At 31.5% G+C, this 20,107-nt stretch overlaps 2 protein-coding genes across 2 annotated transcripts in view; one reads left to right on the forward strand and one right to left on the reverse strand.

The window, feature by feature from the left end:
• The window catches only part of LOC111041578, a 7,298-nt gene extending 5,771 nt beyond the window's left edge, over nucleotides 1-1,527 (forward strand). Inside the window, exon 5 of the mRNA XM_022325885.1 lies at nucleotides 1,349-1,527. Coding sequence (XP_022181577.1) covers nucleotides 1,349-1,527 — 179 coding nt within the window. The remainder of the gene's footprint in view (nucleotides 1-1,348) is intronic.
• Nucleotides 1,528-14,860: 13,333 nt separating this feature from the next.
• LOC111041576 lies at nucleotides 14,861-17,555 on the reverse strand. Its single transcript, XM_022325883.1, has 2 exons — nucleotides 17,106-17,555; nucleotides 14,861-15,643 (listed from the first exon to the last, which is right to left on the reverse strand). The coding sequence occupies exons 1-2, from the start codon at nucleotides 17,553-17,555 to the stop codon at nucleotides 14,861-14,863; spliced, it is 1,233 nt and encodes a 410-aa protein (XP_022181575.1).
• Nucleotides 17,556-20,107: the final 2,552 nt, after the last annotated feature.

The raw sequence follows: 20,107 nt of genomic DNA on the forward strand, positions 1-20,107 counted from the left end.
TTTTTTTTTTATTTTTTAGACAAAATTTTTAATTTCTATTTTTTTATGATACAACATACAAAAATACATACAATCCTCAATTTTCACCCTTCTACGATCAACCCTTATTTTTTAATAGCCATTTTAGTAATTTGAAGAGAAAATATACTCATACCACGGATTCCTATTATACCTACAGATGTGCCAATTCAATTCAAACGTATTCAGTTTCCGATTAGATTGGCATTTGCAATGACTATCAACAAGTCCCAAGGTCAAACGATGTCTGTTTGTGGATTAGATTTGAGAACACCATGTTTTTCACACGGACAATTATACGTGGCATGCTCTCGAGTGGGTAAACCATCCAGTTTGTTTGTGTTAGCTAAAGATGGACTAACAAAAAATATTGTTCACGCTATAGCATTAAGAGATTGATATTGTTTAATAGTGTTACTGTCGTAATTGTTTAATTAATGATATATAATTTAAAGGAATAAATTATAATATAACTTAAAAATAATGTTTGCCTTTTGTTATTTTTATATTCCCTCATCGTTCACAGCGCTCCATGCTTATTTCACGCATATACCACATTCTTACATACATACAATATACACATTCTAACATACATACATACTTACAATAAGTAAGCTATTTTTTGTCTACACTAGAAATTACTAGGAAATTATTTATATGGCAAAACAACGTTTGCCGGGTCAGCTAGTAATAATATAAAATATATGTAATGATAATATTTCTTAAATTATAATATAATGTGTTTGAGCGAAACAATATAAAAGATAAAATTATAAAAATTACTAATAAAAAATAATAAAACCTAACTTATGCCAATGGGGGGGGGGGGGCTGGCCCTTCGGCCCCCCCCCCCTTAAATTCGCCACTGCTCCCACTATATAAGTGTTAAGAAAGTTATTGATACTGAATCAATCTGAACAGTTAATATACTGTAAACCTTTGAGTCGTACAATTATAAATTCTCTAGAGAAGAGATTTAATTTTTTATTTTATCTAAATGATCCAAAAAGCAAAGATTTTATAATTGCTTCAATTAGCCATCCAAAATTCAAATTGGATTGGGTGCCTGTTCGATACAAAGATTTATGCAAGAAAATATTTATTGAAGAATGTAATTCTATGTCCACTTTAACTATTATACAGCCAGACTCTGCAAATGAAGAAAGTGATTGTACGAGTGATAAAGAGTTTTATGATAATTTATACTCACATGATGCAATAAATGACTCTTCTGAATGTCATAGTGATGAAATTGACTTAAGTCAAGAAAATGAATCAAATGTACAAGTACAGTTAATAAAGTTTTTGAATTCAAAAAAAAAATAATTAGATATGTTGAATAATTATCCAATAATTAAGAAAATATTTATTAAGTACAACACAACTCTTCCTTCGTCTGCACCAGTAGAGAGACTGTTTAGTGGTGCAGTACAAGTTTTAACTTCAAGGCGTAATCGCCTTGGTGATAAAACATTTGAAAAATTATTGTGTTGTAGAAATATGCAATAGGTTCATAAAAAACAAAAATTGTATTTTAAACTGGTAATTTTTTTCTTTATAATTATTTATGTATTTTAGATATAAAATTGTATTTTAAACAGACTAAAGGTAAATATTTATGTTATTATATTAAATATCAAAATTGTTTATCCTTATGATGTTTTAATTTTCAAATGTTAACAAATTTATATATAGTATTGTTTTTTTTCTTTTTAGTTTGATACCTATTTGATATGTATCATAAATAAATGTATATGTATAATTCAACATAATAGTTTAATAAATAATAATTATATACCTATATAGTTTATACAATGTATTCTGCCATCAGTTGGCTTCTATATCCACAAGACCACAACTAATCTTCCTTTTCAGAAAATGGAGTAAGTATTGACATTGTTGTTGGAATGATCATTTTAATTATTTAACACATTTTACAAACAGTTATTAGTAATTTAAACTAAAAGTATATATAGTCATAAGTCATAATTGTATTAATATTTTTTACAAACCTAATATAAAAATAAAATTTAACAAAATCATACTTTAAGAATATCATTTATAAATGACGGTGGGTACGACGTTGCATGATTAGTCGATTAGCCCTGAGTGGTGTCGAACAATACTAGGCGCCGTTGGTCGTATAATATAGGCAACCCTCACTCCGTTGCTGGTGAAATCGGCATGTTCGACAATTTTGCGGTCGATGCCGTGAGAGGGCTTGATGTCTGCGCTCGCCGCGGACTATTCGTAGATCGTCGTTGTGGTAATGATGCAAGAGCGCTTGGTTGCTCGTTTCCACTTGTCGTCTTACGGAGCGTAGTGGCTCGTGGACGTCGGGGCTGCGGGAGCGCTTGGTAGCTCGTCTTCACCGTGGTCAGTTCTCCGATCGTCGTTGGCTGGTGCGGCTTCAGGTCCTTCGAGTTTGTTCTGGTTAGAAATGTTGAAGGTCTGAAGGTTTTGAAAGAAGTGAAGTTTATTGGGAAACGCACCCGTAAATATACCCGTTCCCCAATGTATTCCGGTTCCTGATTGGCTGGCCGACCCATGGTTAGGCAAGTCAAACTGTCCTCGTTCCGATGGTTGCTTGGTTGTCATAGTGTCGTTTTCCATCGGCAAAATATAAATCTCTTTCTCTACGGTCTCGTGTTTCCCTCCCTATAGTGATATAGTGATATGTGTTGGCCATGATAATGGTCGTTTTAGTAGTGTATGTTTGTTCCGTTACAACCATTGATATTATAGTCAAAAAAAGTATTGGAACGTAAACGAGAGAAAGTCATTAATTGACATTTATTAATATTAAGCGAAATATAATTAATTTTACACCAATTAAAAAGTAGATTTAAATCTGATTGCAATAATGCTGCATCCTTAGAACAATTTACAACTCGGTAAAGTTTGATATCATCAGAAAATATGAGCTTAGAACTATTTAGAAAAGTAATATCATTAATATATATTAAAAATAGAATAGGGGCTAAGTGAGAACCTTGAGGTACACCTGATGACACTAATATTGGTTTTGACCAAAATACTTTATAAACAACAATTTGAGTGCGCTGTGAAATATAAGATTCAATCCACCGTAAAAGAGGTCCACATACACCAACACAATTTAATTTATGTAAAATAATAAAATGATTAACCTTATCGAAAGCCTTAGCAAAGTCCGTATAGATTAAGTCCATACGCGATCCAGCTGAAAAAGCATCTAATAAGGAATGTTGTAGAGTTATTAAGTTAGTAGATTTAGACGATCTAAAACCGTGTTGGTCATTAACAATAATTTTGTCTAGTTTAGGAGTTATCTTATCCGACACAATAGATTCAAATACTTTTGGTGCTATTGAAAGTTAAGAGATAGGCCTGTAATTTGATATATCAGCTAAGTCATTTGCAGTTTTAGCAATAGGACGGATAATAGTAGTTTTCCATATGTCTGGAAAAATACCACTAGTTAAAGATAAGTTAAAAATATAAACCAGAGGGGGAGAGAGAACATATTTACATTGTTGATAGAACTGACTAGCTATTAAATCAGGCCCAGGATTACACTTTGAACCAAGATTATTTAAAGCATTAAAAACTTCGATTAAGGTAATTTGACAAGAAAATAAAGGCATTTGTAATAAGTTATTTGGAGTTAGATCAATATAATATAATATAATATAATATAATATAATATGAATAATATTAATATAAGATTATTAGATTATTTTCTTATAATAATATATGTAATAATATGATAAGAAAATTAGATTTTTATATAGATAGTAGAAACGACCAATCAGAAGGCTAAAATGATAACCGGTGCCGAGACCGACCCCAGAATGATTATATGCGAACGGGAGTCGATCCGTCTTACACCACACCTTGAATTCGAGCTTATCCCCCTCTTCCGGCATCAGAGGCAATACGGGTCTGTGTGCGCCGCATGTCAAGCGATGATTCGCCAACTCGCGTTCGCCGTGTAATTACTAATTTATATTTTAAAGGTTGGTTCTCGAAGCTGGTGAAACATCGTTTGCAAAAAAATAATTGATGCTCGTGATTATTTTTTTGCGGGCTGAAAAATTAGAAATATAAGCGTAATGATTCTTGTCATCTTTCCCGGTGATCAATAAAGGTCTATTCACACACAGCAGTGACGTGACAGTGCCGTGTTCGTTCCGGGATTCCCCCGGCGAGGTTAATAATATCGCATATGTAGTCCTAATGTCAATGTCCGCTCTGACGCTTTATATTCAAAGGCTCCCTTTAGAATTGATTTTATATTTTCCCATGTGTTTGTTTCGCAAAATTTACAAGCTCGGAGTGCATTTCCAGCTAATTTGGAATTTATTATTTTTATTAATAACTCTAGTTTATCTTTTTCTACTGATTTAACAGCGATATCACATGTGTTTATAAATGTCGCTACATTGTTTTCTCCCGTGCAAACTGGAATCATCGCCGTATATTTATTGAAATTCATCTTTGATTTGGTTTTATTATTTAGCAATTTATTTGTTTTCTTATGTGTTACACCTAACTCTACGTGTATTACCATTGATTAAATATATATAGATAGACCAAGTGATAGGAAAAATCGTTAACGCTTTATAAAGTGAAATGGGAGCCAGAAATGTAGTAGTGCGGGAGCCAGGCCAATAGGTAGCGTTATGGTTACGCTATTTGTAGTTTGTTCCGCAATGAAAATGTTTTGTCTTACCAAGACCAAATAGCTATCTGTTTCAATTGTTATCACTATCGTTGTGGGTTTTGCCGAATTTGAATTTAAATTTGCAACGTTATTTATTATTATATTTTTAATTGTCCGTGTTTAATATAATAATAATATAATAATATTACATTTTAAAATGTCCCGTGCTTGTGGTACTAAGTGCTCATACGTGAACTGCGGTAAAAGTGCTCGTTCTGAGTTGGGTCTTAAACTCTACCGTTTTCCGAAAGACGTAAGTTCATCAAGACAATGGATCTTAAACTGCGGTAAGAATATTTTTCCCCTAATTATTAGTAATTACAATTTTAAAATTTGCTTAAATAATAGGAAAACTCGATTAGGTATGGTAGATTTTTATGGAATTAATTTTGTCTTGTTATTTTAAAGTGGAATTGTATGAATTCCCACCTACCTATATCAGTTTTTTTTGGTTTTTTTATCATATACCTAATACTAATGTCCATAGTATGTATAGTCAATTTATGTGTCATATAAGGCATAGTGTTTAACATGTGAAACATGCATATTTTCCTATGCATACAGGCCTAAGCTTATATTGTTATACCTATACTATTACATTTTTAATTTGATTTTTCATACTTTATACTTCTGACTTTGGTCAAAACCTATATAACATAACTGTTGGTTTAATATAAAATACAAGTATAATACATGTATTGTACAAATGAAAAAATAAATTATGATTTTTCTACATTACTATAGTTGAAGGTTATAAATATTTATTTAATTTTTTAGGGAATACTGATTTATTACACCTTGATGAAGCAGATTTATACAAAAAGTGAATTTGTGAGCATCATTTTGTAGAAAACGATTTCACAAGTTCTAATAAACAAAGTTTAAAAAGATCTTCAATACCTCAATTGTTCACTGCAGTTGAAGATGACATTTTACGCGTTACTTTACCAAAAACAACGTACAAAAATAAACAAATTTTTCCTCCATTAAGTCCATGTGTTGTTGTTACAAAAAGAAAACTATCATCACCAACAAATTGTTCACCGTAAAAAATAAATTCTCCGTTAGCAATGTCACTCAGCCCTCAAGAAACCATTCATGTATTAACACCTATTAAATCTCATGAATTACAGTCTTCATCTTTGATTGCCAGTACTCCAGATATTACACCAAGAACTAGATCTATAATGCACAAAATGATTGATTTTCCATCTTCCATACAACCAACAAAATTATTTTCTGTGTCGACTGGTAATTCTAATATTATAAATAAGCTTAAAAAGTCATTGCTCATCAAAAAAGGCTTTTGATGTCAAAAAGAGTCGTAATATTTTTACTAAAAAAAAATCTGATATCTTTAAAATTACAAAACAAACATAATAAGTCTGTAGACTTCATTAATTTATTAAAATTTCCATCTTAAAATGCAAAAACGTTGGTCAAAATGCAAATAGTACGTAAAAAGTCAAGTACAAAATCATGGTCTCAAAAAGAAAAACACTTGGCTCTGAGTATTTTTTATAAATCTCTTTCAGCATATAAGTTTTTATATTTTTCAAAACAAATTAATTTACCTTGTCTCACTTCTATTAAGCGTTGAATAGGGAATATCAAATGTCTACCTGGTCTTAACACTGCCTTGTTTAAGCAGTTGAAAACTAAAGTTGATTCTATGAGTAGTCAAGAAAAATACTGTACTTTAGTCTTTGACGAGATGAAAATAAAAAATGTTCTCGAATACAATAAATATTTAGACCTAGTTGAAGGGTATGAAGACTTAGGCTCCAAAGGCAGGACTAATAAATTTGCTGGACAGGCTATGGTTTTCATGATAAGAGGACTCTATTCATCATTTAAGATGCCTATCGCATATTTTCTACCTTCTACATCGGTAAAGCACATCATGTTGGCTGATTTAATTACTGAGGTACTGGAACGTTTGTTTCAATGTGGTCTTGTAGTCAAAGCTATTATATGTAACCAAGGTGCTAGTAATGTGGCTGCATTTAAGGATTTAAAGATGACAAAAGATAAACCATATTTTTTTAATTAGTGATAACAAAATTTATTCCTTATTTGATATACCGCATTTATTTAAGAATCTAAAGGAATCATTTTATAAGAAATAACTTTTTATTCAATGAAAAAGAAGTATCATTCAAAGATCTAAAGGATACTTATGAAATAGACAAAAAAAAGCTCAACAATTCGTTCTTTGCTGCATATAACTGATGCACTGATACATCCCGGACCATTCCAAAATCAAATATTATAATTCAAATATTTGATGGGTATAGTCACACTGTAATCGTTGTGTCCTCCGGTACTAGAGTCCACAAATTACTTTAAATTTTTCACATAGTATTCTATGCTGCTGTATACGATTTTTGTAATAATCAAAAAAGGGACACTAAAAACTCCGTCACCGGAAGTCACAAATTATGTGTTTTTGTCGCAAGAAAAAATTATATATTCAAATACTTAACACGTTGATGAGTACATTTTTCTACAGTTTTCGCTCAGTTGCTGATTGATCGTCATGACACCAATTGGCGCTAGTACGCAGTCAACTTGTTAAGAATCAATGTGTGAAAGCGAAATTTAAAATATTACTATCTCTCTTGTACTGGACCTCTGGTACTGGAGTCCATAATGTACAGGAGGCTACAATGCTGTTTAAATTTTTATAGATTTTATACTTCAAATATTAATATTTTAATCCAGAATCATATAAAATAATTTTTTTTAAATATTTTGGTATTAAAAGCTTATTTCTAAGGTTATTCTTAAGGACGGAAGTCACTATTATGCTTAAATGTGCATGGAGTTCAATAGATACCATGCGTGTGTATGTGTGTGTGTGTGTGTGTGTGTGTGTAACTTTATATTGTATTGCTATGAAAAATGGTGGTTTCGATGATTTATATTTCGTAGCTTATCGACAATTATTTATCATAACATACAATCTATAGGTTTTTTCGTATCGGCTGGCAGGATTACTAATAATAGACACCCTCTTGTGTCTAACGCGCCTTCGTCGTCGTTTTTCTTCGCCAGGATTACTAATACAAATCGTTTTCGGCGAGCTCGTCCGGAGACCTACGAACTCCCACCGCCGATGACAACCGATGCACCGCCACCATCCCGCTCTCATTTCATTTTCCTTTGTCAGTAATCGACCTACGACACTGAGTTCTTGAGATATGTCTCCCAGACGACCTAAATGCCAAATTTTGGCATTAGCCGACGATTTGGTGACAGCGGAAACTGTGGACAAAATGCTTGGTAATATTTTTATTCATATTTATTTATCTAACGCAGGGTAGTCCAACCTTTTGTAGTTGGTGAGCCAATTTACACTTTCATAAAAACACCGGGGGCATATTTTTACCTATATATTTTATTTTATATAATACACAAATTATTAATTATTATTAAAAAAATAAAACAAAAAATAAACTATTAATCATCACGATTGGCATTGTTTTTCAGTAGCCAATTTATCAATTTTAATTGAACACCCTGAGGTGGCTAATCGTGAAAACTGTTTCTTGATTTCGATTTTATTAAATTCATTGTAGAAAATGCCGATTCACAAATATACGTACTGCCAAATAATGACAAAATTTCGTTTTTTCGCGATATGACCGACTTCCAGGATTTCCCCCCTTATAACAATTCGTAAATCATTCGTATAAATTCGTAATACGATCGTATACATTTTATACGTTCTTATTGCGATTTATTTTATAATATTATTGTGATTTAAAATTTATCCAATTGACATTATCAGGGAAAATTAATATTTAACACCGTTTTTGGCGATCCAAAGCACATTTTACTTCGTGATCCAGCACCAATGTAACTCGTTTGTAATATATACGTTGCATGTATTTTCGAATAATATTATATTTTACTATGAAAAAAAAATTTGTGGTTTCGATAATTATGTTTCGTATCTTATCGAATATTATTTATTTAGACGCACGGCAACGTTTTGTATACGATTTAATTCGCATTACATCTATTGTGGTTTTTTCGTACGGGCGGCAGGATTACTAATAATAGACACCCGTAATCGTCGATCGCAGTCGTTGTTATGCACCCCCTTCCACCGTCTGTGTCTAACGCGCCTTCGTCGTCGTTTGTCTCCACCGATCTTACATTTTATACATTGTTATTGATTTTTTTGTAATACTATTGTGATTTACAATTTAAATTTAAAACTGTTAGAGGGGCCAAAAAAAAAGCTTCGCAGGCCGCGGGTTGCACCACCCTAATCTAACATATATATTACTAAATAACATAATATATTTAATTATAAATAAAATACTACTGGTATTCATTTGATGTTTTAAATTGTATAGGTTTTAAAACACGTAAGACAAAAATTTGCAAATTTCTATTCACAACAAAACGTGTAAAAGATACACTAACCAAACTTATGGATATATACAAAAAATCTTTAGAAGATAAGTCATACAGGCATGAAAGAAATTCAAGGTTTAAAAACCAAAAAAATGATGTTAAAATTGTCGCAACACAAACTATAAGTTGTGGAAAAGTAATTTACACCTTGTGTGGAATGACAGTTCCCATAAAACCGGAAGAAATATTAGTATGTTTTGCCAAACTATTAATAACAAATTTATATTTTTATTTAATTTTTTTTTTCTCAGATTGGTGTGAATGACTTCTCTATTTTGACCTGTTCGCGGAACAAAAAGGATTTATTGTTCCTGGGCTCTGCGGCGTACATAAATCATAGCTGCTCCAACAATACAGAATGGGTGGCTAGGCGGGGAGAAGGAGTTTGGTGCGCAAAAGCGATTCAACACATACGAATTGGCACAGAAATAACCACAGATTATGGCGACCATTACTTTGGTGAAAACCAAAAAGATTGTGAATGTGGATGTTACCCTGAAGAAGTCCCAGTAAACGATGGTAAGCATACATAGTCATCGTACAAATCATTATCGATCAGAATTATCTTAAATATTTATATATTTTACTTTAGAAAAAAATTAATTATCAATCATAATATTGGTATACAGCTATGACAAATATATTTAACTGTTTATAGTTAATATTATAAAAATTCCAATCAACTTATTGAACATGATTCAGGTAAAAGAGGGCCAGTTATTACTTCATCTCAAAGCCAGTATCTAATAGCAATTGGTCCACACCATCCAAAACTTATTAAATTCCCAATTAATTATAATATTAATAAAGTAAAACAAGAAAGTTTTAATTCATTTTGGTATAATGAATAACCAAAATTAGAGTATAGTTTAGCAACAGACGCTGCGTATTGTTTTGTTTGTTCTTTATTTCCTAAAGCAGCAGGAAAAATGTTTTCAAATACTACTTGGGTGGACGAAAGTGTTAGAACATGGCACAAAATGAAGGGCAGAAGAAAATCCAAGCTAGGTAAATTAGAACAACATTTCACTTCATTTTCTCATAAAGCTTCCTTAGGTGATTATTGCAGTTTTATGAAGAACACAAATCACATAGATGTAATTATGAATAGAGCAAAAATAATTGAATTAATTACATTGGAACATGAAAAAGAGTGTAACAGGCAAGTTATTGTGATTTTGTTTGACATTGTTTGAACGTTAGCCAGACAAGGGTTAGCTTTTCGTGGTGATGGAGATGAATCTGAAGGTAATTTTAATCAGATTGTTAAATTGATTTCAAGACAATCCTTTAATTAATAGGTGGATAAAGGATATTTCAATGCGTTCATATAAAGTGTCATATCTTGGATCTCGATCTCAAAATGAAATGATTGAAATTCCATGTAATGAAGTTAAAAAAATTATTATAAAAGAAGTTCAAGATGCTAATTTATTTTCAGTGATGGCTGATACAACTCCTGATATTTTCCATAAAGATAGGTTAGCAGTTTGTGTACTTTATATTAACAATGAAGGGAAAGCAATGGAAAGGCTGTTAGAAATAAATGAAGGAATTGATAAAACTGGACTGGGCACAGCAAAGTAAATTGTTAGTATATTAAAGAAGAACACTCTAAGTACTGATAATTTATCATTTCAATCATATGATTTTGCAAGTAATATGTCAGGGTCATCAAATGGAGCACAAGTTAATCTTTCCAAATTAGTAGACCATGAAGTTTATTATATTACTTGCCAAGCTCATAGAATGAATACATTCCATGGCAAAAAAATGCTCTCATTTGATTTTATAGTATCTTTAATATTTATGAAAAATATAATGTATAAACTTAAAATGCTTACTGAAACTTGGGAAAAAAAAATTTCTGTGTTATTGAAGCATATTCCAATTGTTGTCTCATCCTCTTAAAAAGGAAAATATTTCCCTTGATGTTATTAAAAGTGCTCTGGAATTATTTCCTCCCAATACTGAAGAAGCAAAATTCAAAGACAGGTTCTGTTCAAGCAGAAATGGAAATATTAATCGTGATGTGCCATGGATAGTGATTCAAATACATTTGACATTCTTATGAATAAATCTGAAGAAATGAAACACATTTTACCATGGGCTAATAAAATCTGTAAATTGGCCTTGACTGCACCAGTAAGTGTCGCAACGAATGAAAGATCATTTAACAAACTCCGACTAATAAAAAATAATTTAAGATCATCTATAGGTGATGATAGATTGGATTCACTTATGATTTTTAGGGTGGAAAAAGACGTGGTTGATCAATTAGATATGAACAAAATAGCAACATTATGGGCAACTTTGAAAAACCGTAGAATTAATATCTAATTGTATGTATCAATAGATGAAGCACCTATTATATATTTTTATACAAATAATAATATTATAATTTGTATTAATAAAAATATTTTGTTTAAAACTGATATTATAATTATTACATTTTCTTAATTAAGATTTAAAATACACATTTTTATTAATTTGGGTAAATGGAATGTGAAAGTTGTAAAATTATGATAAATTGTTAGGTACCTAATATTTTTATTTTCACACGAGCAACTTAAAAGTAAAAAAAAATTGTCTTCGTTTATTGGTCTTAACCATTGGCAACTATTTGTGAGGGGAATTACGTTGGGTTGATGGACCCATTACATGTGTGTTTGTGTGTCGAGATTTGTCGAAGAAATCTTGATGGTCATAAATAAGTGTTATAAATTAAATAATAATATAAATATAATAGAGTAGAAAACGTATTCGAGCGAAGCGAGATAAACATTTTTCAGTCTGCAAATTAATAGATCTACCATCCCCCCATGAATTGTTGTTCAGGACGGCCCTTTGTTTGTCAAGTGTCCATAGAAGAGGTTTGAAAAAGTACGGCAATCTGAGAGACTTCAGATACGTATTTATGGAGCCAATGGGGGGGTCCGGACCCTAATGGACCCCCCCCCCCTTCCCGTAAATACGCCACTGCCCGCCAATATACATATAATACTCAAGTTAAGCAAAGGAACATCATTTACAGATTGTCGAAATATGCGTATTAGAATACCAAATATTACTCACCTCGGGGGAGGCTAGGCCAACAACCAAATAGTTAAAAGTAGTTCTGAGAGACAAGGGAAATTGCGTTGCGAAATATATACGGATAGAAAATGCTAAATCATAGTCAATTATAGAAACGCTCGTATTACAATTAGTCAAATATTGATTATGTTAAAAAGACAAAAATATAATAGCTGGCCAACGAAACTCCGTACTTAGCCTCAAACACGGTCTCCAGGAGGGTGGGGAATACGTTATCAATTGTTAACGAAATTTCAATACTGCCATAATATTGCTGAATAGTGAACGGTAAACAAGCCGATCCCGTGCAGCTTGCTCCTCCTACGAGACAAAAAACGTTAACATAATGCAGGTGACCTTAGGTCTAACCTTATGTTGGTGCGGTAAACGTTTCTATGTTTTTCGGAGGTTCTGACTTCGGATCACAGGTATATAAAACCCCAATCAGCTGATCGAGTTTCACTTTTATATTTTTCTATGATAATAGCCTCGTTATTTAAATATTATAACAGCAGAAACTACGCGCTTCTCTATGTCGATAGCGAAACAACACGAGATATCGCAATTTGACCATGAGAACGTGGGTCGATGGAATTTCCTGGACCTTGTATACGCTATACGCACATGCGATAAAAAACGGAGTCAACGCTATCTTGTCGATAGGAGAGGAGTAGTGGTGATTAGGACTATACAGGGTGATAAAACCAGTAAGCTCACCCCCCCTTTTCCTTTAATAATGAAGTTTTTCAAAATCTGATTTTTGGAATCTTTAAATGGCTGCATCCGAGTTGGGTCCCAAATTTGAAATTTCTACACTAGTTGGGTCCCAGATTTTTATAGGTACTACACTAGTTCGGTCCCGGATTTTTTTAGTTACTACACTAGTTGGGTCCTGAATTATTTTAGCTACAACACTAATTTCTTGAATATTTTTTGGTAAGTACTACACTATACCAACATTTTCCTTCCCATTTGAACAGACTTAGGACTGTCTATGATCTATTTAGGCAACAGGTATGGTTGAAAATGTTTTTTACAGTTATTTTTTATTTTTGTTGTTTCTTTCCATTAAAATATAAGTTAATAGAATAAATATAGCCATATAGGTGTAAGTGAAAAAATATTATATACATATAATACATATATATATATATAACTAACTCTCAAATACTATTATAAATACAATTCTTCATATATTGATTATACCTATTATTTTTAATATTCAAGAACTAGTGTTGTAACTAAAATAATTAAGGACCCAACTAGTGTAGTACCTATAAAAATCCGGGACCGAACTAAGTTAGTACCTATAAAAATCTGGGACCCAACTAGTATAGTACCTGTGATTAGCCCCTAGTACTCGGGACCCAACTCGGATGCGCCGCTTTAAATATATTGGAAGACCATATTTTTATATTCTTGAGAATTTTTGCACCACTTAAGGTTAGGTTAGGTTTAGAACCCCATTTCTTACTGTAAATTATTTAGACGATAATTTTTTTGAGAATTTTGATGTATTGAAATCAAAACTCGAACTAGTAGTTGTCTAGTTATTACACATTTTGTGCTAAGGATAATATAGATTATAATAGGGAAGAAGGATATGCTTGTACAATATCTATAGTCTATTCACATTATATAAAATAACATGTCATTTTATATCTATTCAGTCGAACACTTAGGTAAATAGCAATAAAATCCTTCATTATTTATTTAGTTATTTTTCTTATTCCATGTGTAGAACTGTATAAACATATTCCTATTATGGGCTATTATAGTATTATCCAATAACTAGGAAACCACTAGTTCGAATTTTGATTTCGATACATCAAAATTCTCAAAAAAATTATCCACTAAATAATATAAAGAAAAAAAGTGGGGTTCTCATTTGAAAAAAAAAAATCTCAAGAATATGAAAATATGGTCTTTGAGTATATTTAAAGATTAAAAAATCATATTTTGAAAAACTTCATTTTTATGGAAAAAAAGACGGGTGAGCATACTTGTTGGATTACCTGTATTAGGTGAGACGCGAGCACCCGATATTCAGACGTGGTCTGTCAGAGTGAGTACAAGCACTATATGAAAATATTCAATTACACAAGAAATATTTAAACAAATTTACGTTTGCAATAAAATTAATGTTAATAGTTTTCAATTTGACTTGAATTATTTACACCTTGCCTTCCGTCACCTTGTACATTCAACAACTGTATTCTGGATCACTACAAATTAATAGGGGTGTTTTCATTTGAAAAACAGAATCTTTTATCTCCACAAGATACTCCATAAGAAGTACAATAAATCTCAAGATTAGAGTAAATTTAAAAATTTAAAAATCAGATTTGAACAACTACATTATCGAAGAAAAAAGAGGGTGAGCATGCTTAGGGGATCACACTGTATTAAAGGCAATTGGTTAAATGTAATAACAGTCATTTTCATAATTAATTTGTTTTATTTTATTAATAAAAATACCATCAGACTACAATTCTGGCTATTTGAACTATTGGAGATGTTGGGTTACCTCATGGCAATGATAAATAATTTTTGGGTTGGTCGATGACTTGCAGCAATCATGATTACATAATTGTCAGCGGATCGTTCACTTTGCATAGGTATAAACCATCACTATCACCCGGACGAACAACTAGCATCGAGTTTTCGCTTGACATCACTGATCGCTGATTCACGGTCTTGGCACGCCTGCCTCAGCACCACCACCTCATTCTCGATCGACGCAAGTGTATGCCATTTGACTGTCATATCATCCTCATGCATAACGGCATCGGCATCGCACTTTGTCCGCTGTACCACCAGCGCAAGTCGGTCACAGCCAAGTCTCTGTTCCAGCCGTTCAACATCAGCCACTAGACCGGCCTTCCGGTCGACCACAGTTTTAGCATCAGCCGCCAGCCGAAGGTTTTTGGATATTGTTTCTTCGAGATGGCTTGATGTATCCAATTGCTGCTTGATCAATAGGTCACGATCGATAATGGTTTCTCCTAGCATGGACCGTGCATAACAAATGTCTGCTTCACTGGATGCTTTCATTTCATTGAGAATGTTGATAGATTGTTCAGCCTCATTCTTCCAGTTAGCCGCTTTGGTACTCACTGTGGCCAGATCCTGGCAGACAACATCTGCACACTGTTCTGCTCGGGCCAGTCGCTCAGGAGCCTCTTTTCTCAACGCAACCAGTTCTGCTTCCCTGTTCTGACAGTCAGCCGCTAATGCCTTGACAATTCGATTGCAGGTAGAATTCTGCTGTTGCGTCTCAATTAGCCTTTTGTTCTCAAAATGCAAAGCTGCCTCTTTATCGGTCAAGATGCAACGCAATTTATTCGCTTCTGCTGTCTTACAAACTATCATGTCCTCCAAGTCACATAATTGCCGTTTCAGTAACTTAGCAGTTTCCTGAGTTACAGACACCACATTGTAGTTTTTATTGCACAAAGTATATATTATGTTTATTTAAGAACGGTTAGGTAGGATTTTTTAACCACTTCGTTAGGTTATTTGTTTTTTTTAATTACACCAAAAAATACATGATTTTTTTTTCTCTAATGTCTTATGCATTACTAATATTTTAATTTACTGTGGAGCTATGTAATTTATAGTATTTTGTTTGTCAATATTGTGTAATAAAATTAAATTCTATTAACTCTATGAACCTTTTATAGTTTTCCAAGTTCATATTTTATACCACACACAAGCTTAATAATCCAGCTTCGTCCGTGTGTTAAATAATATTATTTAAATATTTTTATTTAATAGGCTGTAAGATTTCAAGTGTGATCTTCTTGTCTATCCTTTGAGCATAAATGGTGAAATGAACAATACTGTGTAGTTTGTATGTATTGTGATTATTGTACTTAAAATAAAAATTGGGCGTAAAACCTAATCAATTTTTCACGAAAACCGTTAAAACAGTAGGTACATTATGAGAGCCCTACACCGGTTACCTATATTATCTGCAGTTTGGAAAACGAATATCGGTGACCGATTAATAAAAGTTTATAAAGAGAAATACCAAAAACTAATTATCTATATTTCTGAAAATCATTCAGTTGGCAGTATATAAAACAACCAGTACAACGAGAAAAAGATTTTTTTGTACCAATTACTTTTAAGAATTTATTTTTATTTAAGCTTTGTTTTGTACAAAAATATACAATTTAATGATAAGTTATATTGTAGTTATGAATTTATCATGTAATTATCTGGAAATACAATGGCAAATTACAAACACGCCTTGTGGATAATTGGTATACTGTTTTCGTAATTGTGGTGAATTTAATGTATAATATTAAAATATTTTGAGTCAAAAATTATATATTTATGTCTGTATTGGTTATAAAATATTAGTGGTATTCTACCTCATTTACCCTTGATGTTTACATGTTTTTAAATATTTCAATGTAATATCAAAAGCGAGTAACTGACATTATGATGAATATTAAATTTTGTTATGACTTATGAATTAATTTAAAGATAAATTAAACTCAAAAATATGAATTTGTATTTGTAAATAGCTACAATTTATGAGTCTCAACTGTTTATAATGACGATGTATTAATATTAAACAATCAATAAAAAGGTAAGGATAGTTTTTGTATTATTATTTTTTGAAAATGTAGTAGAGCCAACAGCTTAAGTAGTGTGGATAAAAGTCTAATAAAATTAGATCCTATTATAATATTTGATTTAAGTTATACTCAATATTCTTGAGCCAAGAAGACAGAAACTATAGAATTAAAACTCAGAAGTCAGAATGATGGATTTTCTTCAGAAAGTTTAACTCATTTAGTCACATCTGTGAAGTATAAATATATGCATAATAATACATAATTTATAATTTATACCTAAAAAACATTACCTTTTCGTTATGAATTGTATCTTGATGTTTATTATTGTCTTCTAACGTTTCTGCACAGAAACATTCCAATTTCTTTATTTTTTCAATCATCTGTATTTCTTTAGTCGTGTTAGATTGTATATTGCACTGCAATTCTTGGTTAGTTCGTTCTAACTCATCTATTGTATTCAATATTTCATTACACTTCAATGATTTCTCTTCAAAGTCACGATTGACATCATTATAAGACTGATCATAACATTTTTTTGTTTCAGCTGTCGTGTGTTGGAGATTTTCCAATTCTATATGCATATCTCTCATCTCAGCTTTTAGTCGGTTATGCTTGGAAACATTCCTTTCCAGCAAACCTTTACGTCCTTCAGTTAGTTTTAAACAAGTTTTCAGTGTAAAATTATCCAAGTTATTATGTGGATTCGAATTGCAGTTAGTATCATGGTTTGAATGATCCATTCTATAACAATTTACAGTATTCATCAAATATTAAATACCAACTACAATGATACATTATGAAACATTAAAAATAGCTTAAAAAAATTAGAATACTTACATTTAGTAGAGTGATTTGTAATGGTGTTTTAATAAATTACAAATATAATATTTGTATATGTAAAAACAGAAATTAATTTTGCAATTTAAAATGTATATTTATTTTTTTATTACGTAGTAACTGTGTAAATTATGTTTCGTTTTAATACAAATTGATGCTTGGCAATTAATATATTTCTAAACAATACATAAATGTATATTTTGGAGTGCACTGACTTGTTACTAAATCGATTTCAACTATTCTGTGGTAAAACTAGCTATAATAGAAAACCAAAAAAAGAAGTGTATTAATTTGATCCTATTTAATAACATAACTGAAATTTATAAGTTCAAATTTAATTAAAGGAAGTATTTTAGAAAAAAATGATATCATTTTATTTAAGATCTACTTTTGAGCAGAAAAAAAACAAAATTCCAATCGGGTTCACTATATTCGGTAAGTCGGTACTAATATCAATGCAAAATAAGATTTAACAAAAACTTACAAGGAAGTTTTGATAATATGTATGTTATTTTCCGGAAAACTACTATCTTTATCATCAGTAAAAAATGTCTGGAAAAATTAATATATACGGTACGATTCATTTATTATATCGAAAAGTATTGACTGTTTTCAATATTTTTTTTCCACTATTGCATTTATTTGGTAAAATTTTAAATTATCACGTTCAAATTTTCATTTTTCATTAACTCGTTTACGAGATATAGTTTTTAAAGTGAGGTGGTCTAGGGAGGTTTTTTGGATTTATGAAGAAAAGGTTGACGCACTATGGGTGCCCTTGTCGATAGCATTTCCTGGACCTTGTACTCACACACAAAATAGTAAATGGGTTCAACACTATCTTGTCAATAGGAGCAGAGTAGTGAAGATTAGGCCTACATAATAGAGACCTGAGCACCCGATATATAGAAGTGAACTATCAGAGTGAGTACGAGAAACTTTATGCTAGCAGACTCTCTGAAAATATTCAAACAGTATTACGTTCGCAATAAAATTCATGTTAATTATTTACACCTTGTCTTCTATCTTAATATTGTACATTCAGCATCTGTAAACGGCATCGCCATTTTTTTTTCTACTTTTTCTATTGTCTTATTATGTTTTATTGTCGATTTTTTGTAATTATATAATACATCTAAAATTTTGGTATACACATGGGCGGCCCTTGGGGGGGGAAGAGGCAGTTGCCCAATCAAACAATTTTTTTAGGGAGCAAATATATACTTTTGCCCCCCCCCCCCTCCAAAAAAAAAAATGTTAACGGAAATGCCTGATATTTCAATCTTTTGTTAATGAATGCAGAAAAGTTGAATTTAAGGTTAGTTATTTTATTTTTTGGTCTGTTTAAGGCGCCTGCACACCAAAATTGAAACGTATACAACGCTCCAGATATGGCGTTGTTCGCTGTATCGCCGCCGTCGCGGCAGGCCGTAACCACGCCCATCATCACCTTGACTAGGCCGGCGTATTCCGAGGATAGTCTTGTTATGCGTTTCGCGTCCATGTAATATGCCGCCTATATAATTCTATGCACGCGGAGCCTTGCTCCTGGCTTTGCGCTCACAACCTACTAATTAACTAAAGCTCCTCTTAACTTTATTATGTGTACCAATATTTAAAGCACAACAATGTTAATAAAGCATAGCTTGATTTACATTAACAGCCTAATTACTTTTTAAAATACAAATACAAATAAAATAGTCAATAGAAATAAATATATTTAAAAAAATTCAACAAAACTCAAACATTACAATTAATCTTTATTGTTCCTACTAATAATTTATTACAACAAATTTGGTTTTAATAATAACTAGCATACTCTGCGGTAGGTATTTGATGTTACATCAATCTTTGGATTGACAATTTCGGGAAGCATATATTCCATATAAAATGAAAAAAGTTGACTTTCCATCTTTTCTTTCCAAAAATTGTCATCACGTACAATTTTTTCGAAGAATAATCCTGCAAATATTATTTAAACATTTTAATAACTGTATGAAATGTATAGAGTAAATTTAAAATTGTGAAAATATTAGTGTATCTAATATTAATAAATATAGGTACCGTTGGGAGTCCACACTATAAAATAAGTCTTTGAGTTATGTGTAATTGCCCTTGAACTTGGTAATAGTACTGAAAAGTACGTTTTAATTCTACTACTCCTTTTTTATTAAAAGTTAAGTATTTAATGGTTTTCATTTTAGCAGCTTCTTGAGGGGTAGCATTTTTAATACTAGGAGGGTATTTTATTTCTATGATACCATCATCTCCTATGATACCATCTGGACTTCCAGCCAAAAAATTAAAACATTGATCGACAAACATTCCACAAGGCGTAATTTTTATTTTTGCTTTAGCTTCAAATGCGTCTTTTGCTACACTTTCATATTGAATACCATACCTGTGAAATGGAGAAAATTTATTTTAATTATTAAATGTTTATAAATTATTACTA

The sequence above is a fragment of the Myzus persicae genome, unplaced genomic scaffold (assembly GCF_001856785.1).
Source record: "Myzus persicae strain clone G006 unplaced genomic scaffold, MPER_G0061.0, whole genome shotgun sequence".
NCBI classification, from domain to species: domain Eukaryota; kingdom Metazoa; phylum Arthropoda; class Insecta; order Hemiptera; family Aphididae; genus Myzus; species Myzus persicae.